This window comes from Strix uralensis, chromosome 15 (genome assembly GCF_047716275.1).
Source record: "Strix uralensis isolate ZFMK-TIS-50842 chromosome 15, bStrUra1, whole genome shotgun sequence".
NCBI lineage: Eukaryota > Metazoa > Chordata > Aves > Strigiformes > Strigidae > Strix > Strix uralensis.
The window spans coordinates 13,250,637-13,272,518 of record NC_133986.1 but is presented as its reverse complement, the minus strand read 5'-3'; the positions used below and the strand labels follow the sequence as shown (position 1 = coordinate 13,272,518).

At 65.5% G+C, this 21,882-nt stretch overlaps 3 protein-coding genes across 7 annotated transcripts in view; all 3 read right to left on the bottom strand.

The window, feature by feature from the left end:
• The window catches only part of CTNND1 (catenin delta 1), a 30,923-nt gene extending 21,993 nt beyond the window's left edge, over positions 1–8,930 (bottom strand). For 4 of the 5 annotated variants that reach the window (XM_074884287.1, XM_074884288.1, XM_074884283.1 and 1 more), the window contains exon 1: positions 8,677–8,930. The gene's annotated coding sequence lies outside the window, so the exon portion shown is untranslated. The remainder of the gene's footprint in view (positions 1–8,676) is intronic. The other variant, XM_074884284.1, reaches the window with a different exon arrangement.
• Positions 8,931–17,617: 8,687 nt separating this feature from the next.
• Positions 17,618–19,019, bottom strand: SELENOH (selenoprotein H). Its single transcript, XM_074884633.1, has 5 exons — positions 18,793–19,019; positions 18,299–18,448; positions 18,068–18,213; positions 17,879–17,992; positions 17,618–17,805 (listed from the first exon to the last, which is right to left on the bottom strand). The coding sequence occupies exons 2-4, from the start codon at positions 18,445–18,447 to the stop codon at positions 17,892–17,894; spliced, it is 396 nt and encodes a 131-aa protein (XP_074740734.1). The 5' UTR covers position 18,448; positions 18,793–19,019; the 3' UTR covers positions 17,618–17,805; positions 17,879–17,891.
• A 206-nt stretch (positions 19,020–19,225) lies between these two features.
• TMX2 (thioredoxin related transmembrane protein 2) lies at positions 19,226–21,761 on the bottom strand. Its single transcript, XM_074885322.1, has 8 exons — positions 21,521–21,761; positions 20,977–21,037; positions 20,705–20,818; positions 20,295–20,371; positions 20,112–20,218; positions 19,945–20,010; positions 19,705–19,834; positions 19,226–19,592 (listed from the first exon to the last, which is right to left on the bottom strand). Exons 1-8 carry the CDS (start codon positions 21,707–21,709, stop codon positions 19,464–19,466), a joined length of 873 nt encoding a protein of 290 aa, XP_074741423.1. The 5' UTR covers positions 21,710–21,761; the 3' UTR covers positions 19,226–19,463.
• Positions 21,762–21,882: the final 121 nt, after the last annotated feature.

Sequence of the window (21,882 nt, the reverse complement as noted above, 5' to 3'; positions counted from 1 at the left end):
TGCTGGTATGCCAGCCATGCGGCTGCAGAGCAGCTGTCCTCCGGGGCACGCGAGGGGGGCTGCTCTGCACCCTCCCGAGCACAGACGGGACACAGCACGGGACGAGCTCCTTCCCTCCCAGCTGGGCCCGAGTGAGACCTGCAGGCAGGCCAGGAGAGCCGCCGACACTCTGTGCTGCCCAGGGAAGCGCCGGCAGCTCCACGGCAAGCGAGGGACTGAGCTTCCCTCGGTGGTTTCGGGGAGGCGAGGACAAGCGTCCCTCCCTGCAGGACGGCAGCCAAGCCGCCGGGCTCCAGGCGGAGACGCCGTCCACCCACAATCCCCGAGCGGGACAGCCACGGGGCCAGAGCCTTCCTGCCAGCCACATCCCACGGCAGCCAGCTGCCCCAGGATGCCCCAAGAGCCCCGCTCCCGCGGGGTACCGCTGCACGGGTCCCCCCACCCCGGGGAGAGCAGTACGGCCGGGGTCCCCGCTGCCCCTCCGCACCAAGCAGGCACCAGCCTCACGGTTCGCACCCCCAGCCCCTGGGCCCAGGAGATTCGCATGTTGGGAGCCCTTCAGCAGCACAAAGGCGGCTCTCTCCTCTCTGTGGGAATTCGCAGCTGAACACTCGGCAGGGACAAAGGGATTTCAGAGGCACATCCCCGGCCGGCCTGCCTCCCTCCCCCCGGCGTTCCCGCTTCCTGTCACAGTAGCACCAGACCTCAGGGGCGCAGCAGCAAACAAACACCCAGCGCCGGATTCTGGGAACGGGGCCAGAGCATTCCCGGGGCAGGCCGCGCTCCGGCAGCCATCGGGCTCCTGCTTCACCCAGGCGGCTGCTGGGCCCCGCGGGGGGCAGGGAGCAGCCCCCCGGCCCCGCCACCCCAGCCCGGGGAGCAGCAGATCAGCGGTGGGATGGTGGGGCAGCTACCCGGCTCCCCGCTGCGCCCAGGGAACGGCAGCCACCTAGATGGGGACACGAGACATCCCCACGCCCGCAGGGCTCGGCCTGAACCCCAGCGCTGCGCTGAAGGTCAGTGCTGCCCCCCAGGCTCCCTCCACACCACTGCCTCTGCCCCCACCCACTGCCAGCCTGAACTTTCCCATTCAGCTGCGGCTCTCCCGCAGCAAAAACAAACACCAGCCCAGCTCCGCAGAGATAAGGGGTGTGCTGGCAAGGCCCAGGGAGCAAAGTCCTCCTCCATTAAATCCGAGGCTGCAGCACGGCAGGAGCTGCCTCCCCCCAGCCCGAGTGGCGGGACAAGGGCACAACAGATGGGTGAAGCTGCTCCGGCACACTGTCCCCGGGGCAGATTTAGCTCCTCGAGGGCTCACATCTGCTGCTGGCTGCCCCCAGGCAGAGCCTGCAAGCCGGGGCCAGCATTCCCAGTGGGATTAAGGGAAGGCTCCCTCCATTCCACAGCTTAGCGGCCCTGCCAGCAGAGCCCGGGATGCAGAGCAGCAAGACAACCGGTGCCAGCCTGGCACCCAGACACACGGACCTGGGCCCCCTTCCCCAGCACACAGCCCTCACCGCAGCCTCACGTCCCTCTTCCGAGGCAAGCCACTTGAGATCATTTCCTCTCCTGGCACCTGCAGCCCAGGGCCCAGCCCAGCTCATTACTCTGCTCTGGCCAATGCACAAAGGCACAGAGGACTGGGAGCATAGCGGGAATCACACCACCAGCTGCATGGGAACCGCAGGGCTGGCTGGATCAGAGCACACGGCCCGGGAGCCAGCCTGCGCTGCCCACCTGCCCTGTGAGGAGCATTCCAGCCACCGCGACCAGGAACATGGAGAGGGGCAGGAGCCCAGGGCCCCCCCATCCCAGCAACCCCACAAAGGGTCTTCCCGTCCCCTCCACCCTGGGGAGCACAGGTCACCTCGAGGCAGACAGGGCTCCCTCCCTCAGCCAGACACACCACACACCTCTCCCCTCCCCAGGCTGAGCAAACAGGCAGGCGGTGAAGTAGCATTGGGTGCGGGAGCAGCAGGCAGGGAATTGCTGAGATAAAGCCGAGCCACCCTTGCAGGGGCAGCCCGAGGGAGCCGCCCAGGAGAGACAGGACCCTCCTGCCCTCCCCTCGCCCTGGCCAGCCCAGGCTCCCCGGGCAGGTAGGGCAGCCAGCAGGCTGAGTCACAGCACGAATCACGCAGGGGCCGGGCTGAAAACCCCAGCTCCATTCGGCATGACCTCATCAGGTGCCCTGCTCTCTAATTGCATGCGTGCGTCTGCACTCGGAGCCGACTTGGAGGGCCCTGCCAAGAGGAGTAATGAATGGGTGAAGGAAAGCCACCGGAGAAGCATCAGGCAGGAGCCAGGGACTGAATCATGGCTGGGGGTGGGGAAGGGGGCTGCTGCAGGGCAACGGCAAGTCCCCCACAGTGCTCCAAGCCCCCTTAGTGCCCATGGCCAGGCAAGGTGCACGCATGGGCTGGCACAAGCCAGTGCTCATACACCTCAGCAAGCGACAATCAAGACAGGAGGCCAGGCCATGCTCAGAGGAACAGTGGGACTTCATTCTACCCCAGTCCCCTGCCCAAATTGTTTGCTGGTGCCACATCTGGCTACTGCTCCCCAACCCGCTTGCTGAGAAGCGGCTTCCCAGGCTCCTGCGCGAGCCGAAGGGAAGGAAACCTGCGTTTCCTGGTCAGACGGGAGATGACATCGTGACTTCCCTTTCCTGTAAGCTTCTAAACACAACGTCCTGCCAAGGGCCGCTCCCCGCTGCCCCCAGCCCACATGCAGACGCCCTGGAACCAGGCCGGGAACACCAGGCACGGGCACCACCAGCCCGGCAGTCGGCATGGTCCACCCAGGAGACCCGGCACCCAGCCAGTGTGCTGGAAGCATCCTGCCTCCAGGGAATGCATCCAAGGGCTCCTCATCCATGGTGGTATCCGCATTCCTGTCCAGGGCCGGGAGTATCCTACAAGCAGAGGATGGAAGACTCTGTTTTCCAACCCCTGGAGGACATGCTGTGCCCACTGTGCCCTAGAGATGGGCTTGTTACCTGCTGAGGAGGCACTAACACTGTAACTCCAGTGAGACATCTGCTCACTAAGACCGCACGTGAGCATGCGCTGCTGCTCTCCAGCCTCCCCTCACACACCTCATCTGCACAACTCCACCAGCCAAAAGGCACAAACAGGGCCACTCCGTGGTGTTCCCAAGGCTCCTGGAGGCAGGACAGGGACACCCCTGGGAAGCTGAGCCACAAGCCCTCCTCACAGCACAGGGCTGCTGCCGCTGCTTTGCTCCCCAGGCCCATCCACCCGCCCTGCCCAGGGCAGCTCCTCTCACTACCCAAGGAAGGAGAATAGAGAAGGGAAGTGGTTTCCCACCCAGGACAGCTGTAGGAGACAGACACAGGGCAGAGATCAAGGCAGAGCAGATCCCTCCGTTTGCCACACCAGTGTGCTCTGGAGGGGAGCTGCAGGGCCCTGGGAGCTCCCTCCTGCAGGTGAAAGCAGAGAGAAAAAGAGAAGCAGAGAGGGAGGGCTACAGAGCCAGCCTGGAGCAGGTGGCCTCCCCACATCAGAGACGATTCCTCCCAGAAGCACCCCCGGGCTGTCCCCCTCCTCCCCCATCAGACCCCGGTTAGCGCGAGGCGGGATGACATCTCTCCCCCCGCAGCGAGTCAGCCCGCCTGCAGCCAGAGCCAGGCATGGCAAGCAGCGCTGCGTGCAGCAACACGCTCGCAAGAATGTGTTACTCCACTGGGCAAGGGGCCTGCCAGCAGCATGCAAACACGACCGGTGACCCACCCTTCCAGGTCGGAAAAACTCGTCTTTGCAGTTCAACACACTCCCTCCCACCCATCGCAGCGACCCACGCGCGCAAGCTGCCCAGCACCACCGTTGCCCCTTTCCTACTGGGCCAGGAGAGGAGCTGGGAGCACCAGTGGGGAAGCAGCTGAGAGATGTGGGAGCTCTTCTCAGAAAAGACCAGCCCGAGCACCACACGAGACAGGGATGAGAGGGAAACACGTCAGCTGAGGACAACGAGACACCTTGCTCCTCCTGGCCAGGGTGGGACTCAGTTCTCCATATTCATCGACTCTGGGGCTATCCAACTCCCGCACAGGGCCACCTAACTCCCGGGAGGGAGCACACCCTCCTCACCCCAGGTGATCGCCCTCCTACCCAGGAGGTGCTTCTGCCACTGCAAAAGCTGCGTGAGACGAGAGAGGAGGGCAACTCGAGGAGATGCTTCTGCAGTGGCAAAGGCCTCATGAGGCAAGAGGGGAGAGAAACTTGGCGCCCGCTCCCCGCCATGTCCCAGCTGCCCTCCACCCCCCACACTGCACGGGCAGCCCTGCTCCATGCTGCCAGCTCCCAGGGAAGCAGCAGGTAAGGCTCACACTGCTCCCAGGTTCCTCACGCCCAGAAGGGGCTGGCAGCAGGAAGACGGTGAACTTTGAGCAGCGTTCGCTATAACTGGGGCCAACGCCCAGCGGAACAGGAGCAGTCGGAGCTGGGATGGAGGCACAGTAACAGCTCTGGCCCTCGCAGGCTGCCGCCACGGAAGGCAGCCCACTCGCGGCCGGGTGGGGATGCCCTCATACCAGCCCGGGAGCTGCAGATGTTTAAAAGTGCTCCCAGGACTGCACCACCCCGGCCAGGCTATAGGAGAGCTGTTCCCAGGGCTCACCCCGCCACCCCGATTTGCCCAGACTCTGCCTTGCTTGTGCTGGAAAGCCAGTCGCTCCTGGCCTGGACAAGCACCCCACCAAGACTGTTTTGCTAAGCACAGCAGCCAGGCAGGATGCCTGTACGCCCACCCACACCCCAGCAGCGCCTCTGCGGCCTCAGAGCCAGCCCCACCTCCTGCCACGCCAAAAGGCCAGGGCTGGGGTTTCACAAAAGCGATCCTGATCGCCCATCAGCACAAACATCTGGGTAACGAACTGTTAAACATACGGGCAGAGTGCTCAGCCTGGATCAGGCCCCCAGGCCCACTGTGGCACAAGCATTTTTGCAGTGGGTAAGAGCTCCACCGGGCTAAGTCACCGCGGATTGTTAGGGACACGGGGACAAGCTCCCGGGCACCCTCTGTTCCTCTGTCACTGCCCCCTTGCAGGGAGCTCATCTCCCCAAGAACAGGGGAGGCTGGCATGGAGACTGCACACTCCCAGCTCCGTCCAAGGCCCACGGCCGCCTGTCCCACTGCCAGCCTCCGACCTACAGCTCACCGCTCTGGGCTGGAAAAAGCAGATGAAAGCAGAGGCGATGGGCACCCTGGTTAAGGGTCACCCGTCCTAGCAGCCCGTGCTCCTTAGTCACTGTTTTGCCCCCACAGCCAGCAGCCACCTCACCCCTCCACGCGGTTTCCTACGGGCCACAATGAGGAAGCAGTAACCCGCACGGGGAAAACTCTCCCTTCCTCCACAGGGAAAGGGGGACAGGGAGCAGCACTGCAGAAGGATCACACGGCACCCATTGCCACCCTGAAGCCCACCCAACAGGCTGAGGTCACACGGGAACACGACAGAGCAAATTAATCTCCAGGTCAAGCCCTGCACGCAGCAGTCACCGGGCAGGGGAAGCACAGGGACAGGCACGCCTGTGCTGAACCAGCAGCACCAGGCGACGCAACACCAGCAGCCTTCCCGGCTGGGAAGGAAGGCGGATTAGCAACAAGCACAAGACAGGCAGGAGCCGGACAGACTCATCAGCCCGCTGCTGGGAGTTTCCAGTACAAGAACAGCCTCTAAGAAGCAGTTTCCTCCCCCCCCAGATCACCTCCTCAGATGGTAAGAAGCAAAGAGAAGGCTGTGGCCACCTTGGGGAACTCAAGGACTTTGGTCGACAGCCCGTAAATCCAGCCCCTTTCCAACAGCCTCACGCCGAGACGCATTCCTGCACTCCGTGCCAGAGGACAACCTCCTCCGCGGGCCAAGCCCTGTGTCACACACTGAGGAGCTGCCTGAATCACCCAACAGGTTTGGGTTTTGTCACCACATCCAGGCAACACCTGTTGCCTTTTATGGACCCAAACCAGCTCCGTGGTTCTACTTCTCGCTGTCAGCAAGGCAGGGATGGGGGAAAAACAACCACACTGCAGAGAGCTGGGTTCTTAGGAGGAGAGCTCTGTACTTCCCTGGAGACAGTAACACCGCAGTCTTGGGAAAGGGCTCTGTCCTTGCCAGCAGTAAATAAGAGACAGTTATGAGGGGTTGTTGGGAAGAGAAACCAAGAGATTTAACCAGCACTCTCCCCTAAGGTCACAGACATTGGTAAGCTATTTTGAGAAGCCAACAGCCTTCCAGGCATGGTCCAAGACATACTATTATTTTCTGGGTGTTCTAAAGCCACCCCCAGCACAGATACAATGGACCAAGGTCTTATCTCCACGCCAGAGGCTGCGGGAGGGAAGAGATGAGAGGCAATCTGGGGACAGAGACACTGGCTGCATGGTCTGGGCTGGACCATTCATCTGACTCCCAGCCCATCTTTAGGGAAGGGATGGCCTCAAGGGCCGCTCAACCACAAAGATTGGGGCCTGACCTCCGAGTCGGAAGGGAGGAGGCTCACCCCTCTGTGGCAGCACAGGCAAGCCCAGCACGCTCCACTAAGTGAACGCTTTCATCCTCCCACCCCTTCCAGGAAGGCTCCGTGCAAGATTCCAGCAAATGCTGCACGTCGCGAAGGACAGTCACTTGCATGCAACAGAGTCCCGGCCAAGTTCAGTCAAGTGGAAGGAAAACAGCTTTTTAAAAGCTCCCTTTTTTTTTCTTTAAAGTGCAGGAGTAAACACCAACAGGTAAGAGAACCTGCCTCAAGAAAGCACTGGGAGCAGGACAGAGCAGGGAAGGTAACCATGGGGAAGACTAATGATCCCCCTGCTCGGGCTCTTCCCAGCACACAGCTTCCCCCGGACCCGGGGGACGCGCCCTGCTCCTCCAGCAGCAGGCTCTGCAGATTTGTCACACACTCCTGTGTGTGCTGCGGGCATCGGAGACTGGAGTCTGCGAGTCACCAGTTGCTCACCCCACCTTGCCACATCCAGGAGAGCTTCTTGGAGGAGGAAAAGCAAGGCACAGAAATGGAAGCTTCAAACGCAAGCTGTGACCACTGACTACAGGATTCCCAGCACGCCTGGGTCCTGGAGGTGCTGAGCTTTCCCTGCTCCCTGCAAAGCCGAGGACAAGCTTGTTCACGATTCCACATCAAGAACTGGGCAGCCGAGTCCAAACACATCCGTGCGGCGCACGGGGGACATCAGGTGGAACTGCGAGCAGCTGTAGTCAGATCCCACCATGACACACCATGTGCCCAGGCAGTCCCATGTGTGCCCTGACACTCCCCTCCGGCTCTCCAGCAGCTCGGCAGAGGCCTGGGCAAGGCTGGGTGCCACCGCCCGAGGACAGGAGGCTTCAGCCCTGCCATCGGTTCCCCATCAGGGCAAGGACAGCCCAGGCCTCCCAGATAACCCCCATTAGCGCCATTGTCACAGTCTCCGGGAAGAACCTGGGCACCAAGCCCTTGCCAGAGAGGGAGGCACCTCCAGGAGGTCCATCCCTCTTCTCCAACAATCAGACGAAGCTTTGTTGTCCAGGCTCCCTCACTCGAAGCCCAGGAGTGTAAGAGGTGCCTCGCTTCCCTTCTGCCAGGTGGGCCAGCCTGTGCCTTGCAGATGCCAGCCGCCCTCATGACAGAGGGCCACCCAAACTTTCACACATTTACCCCAAGCTGAACCTCCTCTCTGCAACGCTCTGAGGAAGGGGAGCGCCCACGTTGCAGAAGGCAACGCCGCACAAGGTCACCGACTCCTCGCACAAAAGGCGCTGGGCAGCGGGGGGAGGCTGTTGCTAAATGACAGGGGGGCCAGCGGGAGCTGAAGAAACAGCAGCCGGCTGAGCCCGGGGCCTGAGCGCTCCAGGGTCGCGCCTCCCCGGACGCATTTCGGTGTCACTTGCAGCCGCGGGTCCGGCGCACGGGTCTGCTGGGCTGGGTTTAACCTCGGAGCCATCGCACCCCGGGACTGGCCGCGGGAGGAAGCTGCCTGCTCCACCCGCACACTTGACCCTCCCCGGGCACACCGGCTCCTTCCCCGCCGGAACAAAGGCGCAGGCAAATTAGATCCCGGAGGATAGGCCCGTCCTCAATCGGGCCGAGGCGAGCCCGGGCGGCCGGGACGGGACTGCCGCCGGGAGGCAGAGCCGGGACCGGGGCCGCGCCCGGCAGAGACCCCGCCGAGGGGCCGAGCGGCGGCCCCCGCACAAAGGGAGCGGGGGGGTGGGGGGCCCGGCCGGTGCCGGCCGCGGGAAGCTGGCACACGGGCTGCCTTTGTTCCGGGCAGGGCGAGCGGCGGAGGCGGCAGCGGGCGGGGAGCGGGGCGGCCGCCCGGCCCAGCCGCCTTTGTGTCGCTCCCCGCTGGCGCCCGGACCCCGTCAGCGCCCCCACCAGGGCCGGGCACCGCCGCCGCGGCCGGTCCCGCGGGGCGCGGCCGCGCCTGGCACCCGGCTCCCGGGCAGCGACGGGCCCCAGCGGCCCAGCACCGACCGGCCCCGGCAGCCGAGCGCGCCCGGGCCGCGGCCCCGCCGGGAGGGCCGGGGGAAGGGCGAGGACCGGCCCGCCCCCCCCCCTCCTCCCGCCGCGGGGGCGTGCGGCGCCCGGCAGGCGCCGGTCCGTACCGGCTCCCCTCCCCCCTCCCCGGGCAGGCGGCGGCGCCGAACGCGGGACTCACCGTGGCCGGACTCACCGTGGCCGGGCTCCTCGGCGGGCGGGCGGGGGGGGTGAGTGGGGGCGTCCCGCCCCGCGGCGGCACGGCCGTCCGTCCTGCTCCACCGGGACCCGCCGCGGCGAGAGGCGAAAAGAGGCGCCCGGCGAGGGGCGGGAGCGGCGACTAGGGCCCCGCCGGCCGGTCCGTGGGCGCGGGGGAGCGGAGCGGTCCGGGGGGGTCGGGCCGGGCCTGGCCGCGCCGTGCGCCCCGCGCCGCTCCCGCACCTAAAATGGAAGTTGGTCCGGAGGGGCGGGGCGGGGCGGGGCGGCGGCTCCGCCCCCTGGCGTCAGCGCGCCGCGCACCCGTGGCGGGAGGAGCTCAGCGGCGGGCGGGGCCGGGGGTCTGTCCCGGGGGGTCTATCCCCCTGCCCGGCCTATCCCCCCCGGGGTGGCATCTGCCCAGAAGCAGGACCCTGGGGGGGGACGCAGACTGGGTGCAGACCCCCCCGGGGGTCACCCTGCCCCTCTGGCTCGGGGGCGGCGGTGCCGGTGGGAGCCCCAACGCCCGTCCGGGGGGGGCACCGCCAGCCCCCCAGCTCGGCCCGGGCGGATTCTGCCCCCACCAGCGCAGCTGGGGGGGGACACACGGGGACAAACGAGCTGCCACCAGCCTGGCCGGGGGGACCCGAAGGCCCCGCGGAGGGGACTGTGGCCGGTTCTGGGGCCCCCTCGGATGGGCAAGGCCGCGTGGGCAGCCGCGGGGCTGCAGACACAGGGGGCTGGCACTGATAAGATGGGGGGGGGAGGCGTGCGGGGGGCCTGGCGTGGGGGCTCGTTGCGGCGTTGGCAGTGCCTTTCGCAGCAGATCGGGAAATTTAGATGTGAGGTTTAATAATTACAGCTAATTCAGGCAAAGAAATGCAACTGCAGAATGAGCATCACTCTGGGAGGGAGCAGCGCCAGGTCCCAGGGCCCACGGAGCTCGGGAAGCTGCTGCCAGCGCTCCTGCACCTGGCGGGGTGTCCCCTTCCCAGGGGCGAGGAAGTGACCCAGAGCCTGCCCCGTCCCCCCTCCCGCTCACCCGAGGGAGTCTCCGTCCAGGGCCCCCAAAGGGGATGGTTTTCTGCCTCCTCTCTGGCCTGGCGCGGTTCAGGTCGGGAGAATCCCGCCCGCTCCTGATTGCCCAACTATTGGTAAGATAATGACAAGAGGAAGAGTTGAGGAAGGTTTTGGGTGGGGACAGGTGATTCTCGGTGTAAATATGCTCGGTGAGGCGAGGAGGAGGTGGGGGGAGGCAGCAGCAGCCCGGGGATGTCTGAAGGTGATGCCCCAGCGGGGGTGGGGTTTGCTGGGGATGACGCAAGGGGCAATAACGAGGAGAAATGGGACCCAGCGCATGTGAAGGGCACATTTAGGGGATTATCAGGGCATGGGACCCCCAAACCCTCCCTGACGTTCGACTTGTGAAACAGAACAGCCAAGCTGCTGGTGGAAGGAGCAGGGAGAGCTGTGCCCCACTCGCCCCGGGGAGGGGGGAGGTTTCTCCACACCACAGCAAGGAGCTGAGACCTTCTCCCCGTGCCCCCTCGTCCTCGTTGTCACCCAGGATGAGCCCTGTGCCCTGAGCGAGGACTGCTCCCAGATTGCAGATAAACATCGGCTGCCCTCCCCTCCTCTTCGCCCACACGGGAGGAAGGTGGGTGCGTCCCTGGAGTCCTGGGGACAAGGAGGGAGAAGGGAGGCTCTTGCAGTTCATCCTGGGACGAGGAGTCCCCGCCTGCCCGCCCCAGGGATTTCCAACACCCCCGAGGGCACGGCGCTCCCCCGCGGTTGCCGGGACAGGCCCTGGAGGGCCCTGCCTGGCTGTTGGGACAAGCGGGGCGCAGGCGCGGGCCGGGCTGCTCCCGCAGACCCTCTGCCCCGCGCAAAGCGGGGCCGAAACCAGCACGAGCCCTCGGCCGCGGGAGCGGGGGAATCCCCGACCGAGCTTTCCACACCCGCTCACAAATTGTTTCAGGCCACAAGCGGATTCCAAGCGCGGCCTGCGGTGCTCCTCCTCCCCCTCCCGAATGACCCGGCGCCCCCGCCCTGCCCCGGGGGAAGCGGGTGCCCAGGATCGGGGTGCAGGAGCCCTGCTCAGGCCTCACCTCTGCGGGCGAGCGCAGGGACGCGGGGGGAGCGCACGGCCGACGGCCGCCCGACACAGACAGCAGGCAAGTGCAGAAAGCCCAGGGCAGCCTCCGCTGCGCCTGGCACGCGGCCACGTTGTTGCCATTTCAATCAGCCCAGAAATTTAACAGCCTTCAAAGCCTTCAGTTTCTTCAAAGATGAAAGGTGGCGTTGCGAACACGTGTCTGCCGGCTCCGAGTTGGAGCTGGAGTCAGATCTCTCGGAAGTCGGGCGAGCTCCTCCTGTCCCGAGGGCTGCGGGATGGAACTGGACGGGGTCTGTCAGCACGCTGTCAGCCCCGCTCCCGGCTCAGCCTGCGCGGCCGCTGCCGGAACACCCAGCCGCGCACGGTTACTGCGGGAGGCGGGCTGAACCCCGATGCTCCGGCTCCGGCTCACCCAGCAGCACATCGCGCTCTTGTTTGGAGAGAACTGCTGTGCCGGAGGCGTCGTCCCACTGCTTCCTGGGAAGCAGAGATGTGTTACCAGCATGGGAGAATTTGCCCTTTTACAGCAATTACGTGCAATAACATCTTGCGCTCCCCTTTCATCCATCCTACAGCGCTGCTGATGCCTTATCCAGATGAGACGCCCAGAAAACGCAGCTGCCACCGGAACAGAGCAAGACGACTTGTTTACAGGACAGATCAGTGCTCCCAGCGGCGGAGGGCAGGAGGAAGGGGAGGCTGCTGTCTCCACGTCCAGCGCAGGCGGTTCAGAGAGGTGGCCTGCATTGTTCTCCACCAGGATAATGAGGCACTTCCGCAGCCCCTTTCCTATGGGAATCCCGACAGGTTGTTGTCTTCCCCCTGCACGAGGGGAAGTGTGGCACCAGGGGGGTGAAATGGCTCATCCATCGGACAAGGGCAGGAGGGAAGCCGGGGCTGCCGGAACCCTTCAGCCCTAATTCAGATGCCAGGCGACAAGGCGAGTCCACAGTCCACCCTGAGACCTTTCCGGAGCCACGTCTGGCAGCTCCACGTGCTCAGCATGGCACCAAGTCAGAGGAAAGCTGGTACCTGCCCCCGCCTGCTCCTGCTGGGCCCGGCTCTCCTCTGCCTGCAGACCGGCCCACGTTCACCTTTGACACCTGACCCGGCCGCATCCCATCGTGCCCTTGGACTGTCAAATTCCTGCTACATCTGTTGCTCGAACATGCAAATGATGAAACATGCACAGAAATCTCCTTCCCTCCCAGCCCCACAACGATCCATCGCTACCCACAGTCTCTGCTTCTTCCTCTCTCCAGCTCCAGCTCTTTTCCCAGCCATGCCCCTCTGCCTCCGTCCTTCCCTCTGCGGCAGCCGCAGCAAGGTACGAGGTACCTCTCAAGAACAGGGAAACAGAGGCAGCTCCTGCACTGCAAAGGGGACGCTGCTGGAAAACAATCGTGGCTGTGAGATCCAAGATGATAATTTCCTTTCTCTTAAAGAAACCAGCTCAGAATCTGCTGATTTGAGGGCCTGGGAGACACCGGGAGGAGAGGACTTCTCCTGTGGGGAGGCTTCTCTTCCTATCAACTGCCGCTGGAGCCTGGATAACCAGCGCATGTTTAGGCTACCTCCGGGCTGAGCCACCTTCCCTTCCCCTCCCCAGTGAATCCCACCAGGAGATAAACCTGGCGTGACATTCCCGATCCACTGAGTCACCCAGGGCTGTGCCCAGCCACCCGCCAAGGACAGGCGCCGGAGTCCTGGCCTCAGCAAGGCAAGGGCTGTGCCGCAGGTAGCCGGCTCCTGAGCGCCTGAAGGTGGACAGAAACATTCACAGTCTTACACGTTTTGCTGGTGTGGCGGCAAGAGCTACAGTCACATATTTTTAGCCAGAAAATTCTGTCACCAAATACAGACATTGGTGTCTAAAGAAAGGGATCAATGGGACAAAAGGGTGTCGGTGCTTTTCCCAGTGTAGATTATTTGGGTTTGGGTACTCATAAAAGTACACTCCTAAAAGGCCTCTTTTGTGTATCTACAATGGGAGTGTTTGCTGGTATTGCCAGAGCATTTATCAGTAAATTTTAAGGGCAGACAAGGGTATTGGTGAGGAGGGAGAGGCGGCACCGCAGCTGCTGGGGGTGCAGCAGAGGACTGGGCTTTGCGTGACAGGGATTAGTGCTGTCGCCTCTGTGAAATACTAAAACCGTCTCAAAGTGGAGGGCCTGTCGCCTGTGCTGGCCCGGGGTCGCGTGTGGCTGCCTGAAAGCGGCTCTGTGAGCAGGACAGCGAGCCCTCGGGCAGTGCTGAGCCTGACTCAGAGAGCCCACCCCACCCCGGGCCTGCAGGCTTGCCCCGGCCCCGGGCCCGCCGCCCGCTCTGCCCCCGCCGCAGGAAGCGTGACGTTCACCCTGCCAATGCCGCCGCCGGGCCCCGCTCCCACTCGCTGCCACGGGACACACCATGCGACAGCTCCGGCCCTGGCTGTAGGGCCGCTGCTGCAGGACATGGGGATCTCTTTGCCCACGGTGGGCCCATGAGGCAGAGGAGTATCTGTGCCACGTTTCACCTGAAAAACACTTTCCACGGGCCACGGAGCCTTGTGCGGCAAGGGTGGACTCTGCCCTTTCACAGGAGGACGCGTGGGAGCTGTTCTGCACAGTGTGAGCACAACTAACGTGGCTGGAGCTGCGGGACTTTGTCCCTCCTGTCATCTGTCACCTGAGGAGCCCACGGGGCCTCCAAACCACCTGTGCTCCCTGCTGGGGGTGCAGGGGGTGTGTTCTCCCCTCACTCGAGGCTGCAGCGGCCAGCTCTCTGCTCCTCCTGCGGACAGAAGAGCTGCCGGTAGCCCCGAGTGTGTCCCAGGACAGGGACAGACAAGGGTTGCTCACCCTTTTATCTCCCCTGCCTCTGGAATGGCCTCGGGAGTGGGAAGAGGGACACAGCAGGACACAAGGAGGAGGGAAGAGCCCAGCCGTGCCTCGGCATCCTCCCTGGGGTGGACGAGCAAATGCGGCTCGTTCCGCCACAGCCGGTGAAGGCCTCGGCCTCTGCTCCTGGCCCGGTAGGGGATTTCTCAAGCCACATGAAAGGGAGGAGACTCCAGGCACTTCTCCCCTCCTGACGACTGGTGTTCTTGGCAAAGCAGGCAAAGCGAGGGCAGCTCTTCCGTCTCCCTTTGCAGCAGGGCTGTGCAGGCACCAGGCGAGCTTGGATGAGGGGAGCGAGTCCTGTCCCCGAGCCAGGACCAAAGATTTGCGCTTCTCCAGTCCTCAGGACGTTGCCTCACCTGCTGACCATGAGGGGAAGTCCTCTGATGCCAGTGCCTTGGGATTTCGTAATTTCACTTCACACTGGCTCTGTGTCTTTCCCTTGACATCTCTGCCCTGGTTGGCTCCCCCGGCTGGGAAGTGATTTCCAGTGCTGATGTCCCCCACTTGCAGGCTCCCTGTCAGAGCATCCGCTTGCACCTTGGCCTTGGATGGAGAGGGAGGGGTTTTCCTCTTAGCTTTGCTTCTGATCCCCACTCAGCAAACTCCCCCTCTCCCTGCTCTGCCGTCTCAGCGTGGTTGGGGCACAACAGAAAATACTACGCAGCAGCAGAGAAGTCCAGACGTTTCGCTGGGTCCTGGGGCCAGTTCTGACTCTTCTGTCGGGTTGCGGAGGTCTTCTCTGGAGGTGAAGGTGCTTCCCATGGGGAGTTTTCCAGGGATGCGACCAAGGGTGCAGGGGTCGACGTGGGCCCACAGGCAGATCACCAGCCTGGGGATGGATTTAAAAACATGAGGCAGCGGTAGCCGGGCTCTGAAAGCGGCAGGCAGGCGCCTCAATCAGTATCTGGATCCATCCGCTCCTGGTGAATTCAAGCTTCCCAAGTGACAGCTCCAATCATTGTAATTCTGAAAGATTGCAAGGAGGGGGAGGAAACATCTCTATTTTTCTTCTATTTTTATGAGCATATGATAGCACTTTGATATGAAATTACTTGTTTTGCTGTATCCCTTGGTATTTACGGCCAGACTCCAAGCCACCCGAGGTCAGTGGAAAGACTGCCACTAACCTCAGCAGCCGCTGGCCCAGACCCATCATCAGGCACTTTCCTTCTTGGTCTGCATCCATTGTGCATGCAGAAAAAATGGAGAAAAAAACCAAACACCCTCACATGTCAAACCAGATGAAAATCCATCTGCAAAGCCACAGAAAATATCAGGGGATGGTACCGCCTTTGAAAACTTTGTAGGTTTAAAATCTACGGCGTCATTTAGACTCCTATTCTTCTGCAGCTCTTGAAATTTCCTCCCACTTTGGTTGTTTGTAAGAACTGCTAGTATCTCCGGGCAATCGGGCTGGGATTATTATAATTGTTGTTCATGTGTGTGGAGTGACTGACGCAGATGTTTTTACAATGGATGCTTTATAAAATGACAAAATACTTTCAAACTAAGTAGGCAGTGTCGTTTGCATGAAGGACTGCTTCCAAAATACCCTCCATCAATCTTCCCCTTCAGAAGCCTGCTGCCTGTGTGGGTGCCCCGCTCCTCCCAAGGGGCGTCAGCGAGCCGCAAAAACGCCATTTCTCACACACAAGGCCGCGATAGATTTTGGAAATCCAAAACAAGGCCCGTTGCAGGGCTCCGAACTAATGAACTCCAGTGCCACCCTGCCAGGAAGAGCTGCTCTGCAGACAGCACGCTCCCCAGTTACTCATCTGGTGTGCTTCAGCGCCATAGTGACAGTGACCAGCACGACACGGAGCTCTTACCTCACATCATGGCTCGGCTGCCGTGCCTGTACCGCTGCAGAAGCGAGGGCGAAGCCTGGGACAGGGTGGGCCGTCCCCCTGCTTGTCTCCTTGCACCCCTGCCCCGGGGGTGCTGGCCGGGCGGGCACAGACCAGCCTGCAGCAGGGCTCCATCCTGCCACCTTGCTGGCTCCAAAGCCCAGGGGCTGCGTTTGGCAAAACCCCACGGGGAACGCCATTTTGCAACAGACCACGAGCTTTAGTCTCCAGGCCTGTGCAGAGGCACCGCGGCTCGAGGGCTGAGGGAAATGGCCGGGAAGGCCGTGGCGGTGGAGGTCTGGCAGCCAGCCCTCACCCCCACAGCGCTCTGCCGCCGCCATGGCGGGTGATCCACCTTCCCTCAGCCACCCGCCATCCTCACGGCCTTCCCGCCGCAGCCCCAGCCGCGCCGCCATTGGCGGGAGGGGCGCGATTGGCTGATGGGGCGGGCCAATGGCGGGGCGGGGCGGGGCGAGCCGCCGGGCCACGTGAGGCGGCGGGCGCGAGGCCGCGGCCCCTTCCCGTGCGGTGCCGGTGCCCGGCCTCTGGGCGGCAGCCTCCACCCCCCCCACCCCCGCCATCTCCACGCCGGCAGGTATGCGGGGGCCAGGGGCCTGCGGCCTCGCCCCAGGCCGGGGACAGGCCGAGGGCGCCAAACCCGCCCTTTTTCCCCCGAAAACCGCCGTGGCTGACGCCCCCTGGTGGCCGAGCGGAGCCGCAGGAACACGTGGGGCGTCGCACGGCCCGTGGGGCCCGGCGCGGCCTTTGCAGCGGCGCTGGACGGACCCGCGGGCCCCACCGCGGCCCAGCCCCAAACCCCCCGGGCCAGGCCGAGGCGGGGGCGGCAGGAGCTGATCCCCGTGTCCCCGCAGGGTGCCATGGGGTCGCCGTCGCGCACCCGGAGGCTGCTCTACCGCAGCACGCGCATGCTCCGGACGGCCTTCCAGCACCTCCACCAGCAGCAGCAGCGAGACGATGTCTTCTGCGACGTGGTCCTGCAGGCCGAAGGTGAGCGGGCAGCCTGGCCCCCCCAGCTGCTCAGGGACCGGCAGGCAGGGTCCCTGCAGCCCCCCAGGGAGGATCAGGGAGAGCAGCGGGCAGCAGGGGGGGGCTGCAGGGCAGTGACAGATGCTACTGCTTTTCAGGTGAGGCGGTGGTGGCCCACTGCTGCGTCCTCTCAGTCTGCAGCCCCTTCTTCATGGAGCAGCTGGGCCGGGAGCTGCCCCCCCGGGGTCACAGGGTGGTGCTGGAGCTGAGGGGGGTGAAGATTGGGGTGCTGCGCAAACTGGTGGGCTTTCTCTACACAGCCGAGCTGGAGGCCACGCAGGAGGAGGTGCAGGAGGTGCTGGCAGCTGCCCGCCGCCTCCGCATCACCGAGCTTGAGTCACTGCAGCTCTGGGGGGGACGCCTGGTGAGGCCAGGACCCCAGCGGCACCTCAACCGCTCCTGCCTGCAGCCCCCCCAGCACGGCTCCCCCCTGGCGGCGGCTGGCGGGGCTGAGCCCGGCCGTGCTGGTGTCCTCCCCGGGAGCACCGGGGAACCCCCGCAGGGGCAGCCACACTCTCTGGGGACCACGTGCTCCAGCCCCCTGAGGCGGGTGAAGCTGCGGAAGGTGGAGAAGGAGGGGTGCTGGGAGGTGGTGAGGGAGAAGCAGTCCCCCACCGTGCCTGGCGCTAGGGGTGTGGCAGAACCGCGGCCCCCCCAAGATGGGGGCGCACTGGGGCAAGCGCGCAGGGGCTCCCCGCGCTGGGCGGCCCGGAGGAAGCAGGGCCGGGTGCTGCCCACACCCCAGCACAGCTGCGGGCAGGTGGTACCCCTGGGAAACCCCCCAGGTGACCCCAAGGAGGAGGAGGTGGATGTGGGGTCGGTGGAGCCGTGCCTGCCCCCCGGCACCGTCTGCGTCTGGCCTTGCCCCTCATCCGAGTCGGATGAGGAGGAGGTGGACGTTCTCACCTAGGGGGCCGGCTCTGCCCCCCTGCGCTCAGGGCAATGCAGGCAGGGCTGCCCTCACCCCAGGCGGAGGGGCTGCACCAGCCCCAGGCCGCGTGGTGTTGAAATAAAGCGCTGGAACTGGCAGAGCTGTGCCGTGGGGCTGCCGAGCTTTATTGGGGAACAACGGGGGCACAGGGGGGGATGCGGGGGGAGCTGGGGGGTCCGGCTGCTGGCGGCCGAGCTGCAGCATCGGAGACGGGACTGGGGCTGGCGGGTGCCCCCCACTTCATCTCGCCTCTTCATGGACGCTCGTGCCGCGGGTGCCGGTCCCGGCTTGGCTGTGGGTAGAGGGTGGTTGGCGTGTGGTCCCCATCCCGTCCCCATCCCTATCCTGTCCCCGTCCCCGCTCACCCGGCTGCCGCCTCTACGCCAAACTGCTCTTCAGGGCTTCCACCACAGCCTCCGGTTGGGGGAACTTGAGCTTGCGGGGGGGACCCTTCCCAATGCCGCTCCACAGCTCCACGGCTGGGGAGGGCAAGGCGGGTAAGGTCAGGGGTGCCGGGGAGCCCCCCGCCGCCCCCCCTTACCCCCCCCACTCACTGCTGCCGTCCTCCTTCACCAGGGACACCTCGAAGCTGTTCCTGCGCGGCTGCCGGGGGTTGATGTCCACGGGGAGGTGGGCCACGGCCCCGCGCAGGGCCTCGCTCACCGCCGCCGCGTTGCGCCCGAACACTCGTCAGCTCTTGCTGGGGGGACACGGCGGGGTCAGCACCCCCGTGGGGGCGCCCCAAGGACACCCCCCCCGCCCCGTTGGCACTCGGGCCGGCTCACCAGTGCTCGATGACGACACGGGGGCCGGTGCCCCCCGGGCTGCCGTCGCCCTGGGCACGGGCCCGTTTCTGCGGGGCTCCGGCCGGCTCCGGTGCCTCGGTCGCCGGCGGCTGCTGCTGGGCCCCGCGCTTCCTCCCGCGGGGAGCCATCCTGGGGAGAGCCGCGGGGCGGGGGGGGACTGGGCAAGGGCGGGGGGGCACCCCGGGGTCCCGCAGTGGGAAGCGGGAAGGCGGGGACCCGGGGGTGCCGCTATCGGGGGCGGGGGGCGAAAGGGGGGTCCCCGCAGGGATCCTGCTTGGGGGGGGGGGGGGGGTCAGGAAGGGCGCGTTCCCGGGGATCCCCCAGGGGCGGGAAAGGGGGGGTCCCCCACTGGGATTCTGCGATGGAGGGCGGGAAGGGGGGTCCCCAGGAATCCCGCCGCGGTGTGCGGGTGGGAAAGGGGGTCCCGGGTCCCGCCACCGGGGGATGGAGCCCCCGGCCGCGCCTTCTCCTACCTGCCGCGCCGACCACGTGCCGGGGGCGCCGCGCCGGACTCCGCCACTCGGGCCCGCGGGGGGGGGGGGGGGGGGGGGGGGTGGCGGAGGTGGAAAGGGGCAATCGGGGCTGAACGGCGCTCCGGAGCCCGCGGGCCGGGCCGCGCTAACACCCCGCTGCTCCCCGCGGGACCCCCCGGCCCTTCCCGCGTCAGCGGTGGGGGGGGCCCGGCCCGCGCTGACAACCCCCCCGCCGCTGAGTCAGTGGTTCCGCCCGCGCGCCCGCCGCTCCCCCTCCCCACCGTGCAGCCAATGGCAGGGCGGCGCCTTCGCGGAGGCCCCGCCTCCGGCGGTAAGCCCCGCCCCCAGACAGGCCGCGGGTCCCCCGCGCCAGCCCACGGACACGGACACGGACACGGACACGGACACGGACACGGACACGGACACGGACACGGACACGGACACGGACCGTTTATTGTCAGCGATGAGGATGAGCGTTAACCGAGGGCCGGGTCTGTCCCGCGGCCCTGCCTGTCCCTGCCCGCAGCGGGTCCCACCCCACGGGGCGGGGGGGCTCCCGTGGGGCTCAGCCGGGACCTTCCCCCACCCAGCGCGGGCCCAGGCAGGGCCCGTGGGGCCGGTGTCACGCGGGTGACAGTGACACGGTGAGGGGTGACAGCGCGGGGCAGCGTCTACTTGTCCTTCTTGGTCTCCCCGTCGGGGCGGCCGGGGGGCTCCTCAGGCCCCTCCTCCCGTGGCTTCGCCTGTTTCTTGGCCTTCTGGTAGAGCTCGTTGAGGTTGAACTCCCGGATCACGTTCTCCTGTGGCCGAGAGGCAGCGTCAGCACCCCCGGGGCCCCCCGCAACCCCCCGACCCTTCCCCGGGCCCCGGCTGGCTGCCAAGCCCCATCCTGCCCCCGGGGCTGGACCCCACCTCGGAGAAGGTCCAGGACACGGCCCGGCCCTTCTTGTCGATCTGGGGCCGGCGCATGGTCTCTGTCCCGCCCTGGAAGAGGATGAGGGTGGGCAGCTGCTTGGTGAGGGGCGAGGTGCTGACCTTGTACCTGTGGCAGGAGGGGGAGAGGCCGGCGGTGACCCCCAGGCGGGCAGAGGGGGCTGGGGGCTCCCAGGGACCCTGCCCTGGCACTGCTGCCCAGGCCGCCTGCCCCCAGACCTGGTGCTGACATCCGTGTACCGACCGACGTCCACCTTCCCGAAGTGCAGCCCCGAGCAGTTGTACCTGGGGAGGACGGGGACATGTGGCTGTGAGTGCCGTGGGCAACTGCAGGGGCTGGGCACGAGCCCCGCGACTCGCCGAGGCCCCCGGCCAGCGCCACTCACTTGAGAGAGAGGTCAGCGAAGATGGGGGCAAAGGACTGGCACTCGCTGGACCAGTTGGCGAAGAACTCAACGATCCAGGTCACCCGCTTGTCCCGGTCCAGCTCCTCCTGCCGCAGGGGCGCAGGGCTCAGTGCAGGACAGCAGGCAGAGCCCCCCGACACCCCCCCGGGAAGGGATACTCACATCTATGGTCTTGTCACTGAAATACTTGATGTACTCAGGGCCCATGTAGAGGGGGGGCTTGCAGGTCATCAGGAACACTGCAACGACAGTGCCCCTGAGCCCCCCAGAGCAGCCCAGGGGAACCAAGGCAGAGCGAGCTCTGGGGCAGACAGATATCCCCCTCGAGGTGCTTCCTGAGCCACCCCCTTGCCCACCACTGCCCCCGAGACCAGAGACTCCTCCTCACACCTGCATCCTCCTCCACCAACAAAGGCCACAGGCCAACCCCATGGCGAGAGCGAGCTCTGGCCCTTCCAGCCAGGCAGCGTGGGCAGGCAGGCACAGCAGGTGCTAAGGGCAGGCCAAGCCATGCCAAAGGGGCACCACCGCTGCCCCCCCCAGCGCCACAGGCTCCCCCCGGCACGGCTCACCTATGCAGAGCGTGAGGTAGAGGAGGCCCATGCGGATGTCAAGGCGGAAGAAGAGGATGGCGTTTGCCACTTTGCTGAACATGAAGATGTTCCCGATGTGCTGCTCCACGGTGACTGGGGAAGGAAGAGAGGGATAGAAGATGGGGCCAGATGCCCCCAGAGGACCAGGGGGGATCCTGAGGGGATCCCAACCCATCCAGCTCTTTGGGGGAGGACCCATAAGCAGCCCCACAGCCCCCCACACCTGCCCCACAGCACAGGCTCTGACTTACTGGAGCGTCGGTTCTTCATCATCACTATAGCGCTGAGGAACATGAGGATCTCCACCTCCCGCTGCGACAGGAGAGACAGCATGAGCAGGAGGCACCCACGGGACCCTGCTGCCGCCCAGTGCTGCAGAGCCTGGGAGTGGCCACCAGCACGGCTGCAGCCGCACCACCCTCCCGCAGTCAGGCTGCTCCTGGCCCAGCCTGGCACGGGGACGAGCGGCCGTGCCAGGCCCTGCTGGCCCCAAGTCCCTGCCAGCTCCCTGCCTCCTGAAGCTGCTCCCTCCCGAATCCTGAGGGGCAGACAGCAAGGCGAGGGGGTGCCCCTGCCATGATGGGCACAGCCTCCCATCCCCTCCCGCCTCAGCAGTGGGACGGCACCGGCAGAGCAACGCCAGTGGCTGCTGCACTTCCCCGCTCCCTCAGCTGGGCCGGGGATTCAGGGGCGCGCGGACTGGGGCGGGCGGCAGACCCGGGGGTTGCGCTGTAGGGGTAGGAGGGGACCCAGGCCCGGGGGGTGCCAGCCGAGGGCAGGGCCGTGCCGCCTCACCCAGTCGAAGTCGCAGGGGTTGCCGTCCTCCCGCTGGGACGGCAGGCCTTGGCAGAGCGGCGGGACCTTGCGGACGAGCAGGAAGGCAGTGGCGAGCAGGGCGGAGAGCGGGTAGTAGGGACGCGCCAGCCAGCGGCACAGCCCCGGCACCGAGTACAGCAGCGCCAGCAGCGGCGCCAGCACCGCCATCTTCCCCTCCACTCTCCCGGCCGCCGTACAGCCGCCACGCGCCTATTGGGTCGCTCTCCTGCTCGTCTGCGGGAGGCGGAACTTCTTCCACGCTAGCCAATAGCGAGCGACGCTATCAAGCACGGCCCATGCCCCGGCGGGCCAATGAGGTGGGAAGAGAGAAGCGGCCAATC

Excerpts from the sequence above, each read along its gene's own strand:
- TMX2 (XM_074885322.1), bottom strand. The coding sequence starts at position 21,709 with ATGGCGGTGCTGGCGCCGCTGCTGGCGCTGCTGTACTCGGTGCCGGGG. Across the intron at positions 20,819-20,976 it reads GATGAAGAACCGACGCTCCA|TCACCGTGGAGCAGCACATC; the intron begins GTAAGTCAGAGC and ends TTCCTTCCCCAG. Across the intron at positions 20,372-20,704 it reads CTACCTCACGCTCTGCATAG|TGTTCCTGATGACCTGCAAG; the intron begins GTGAGCCGTGCC and ends CTGTCGTTGCAG.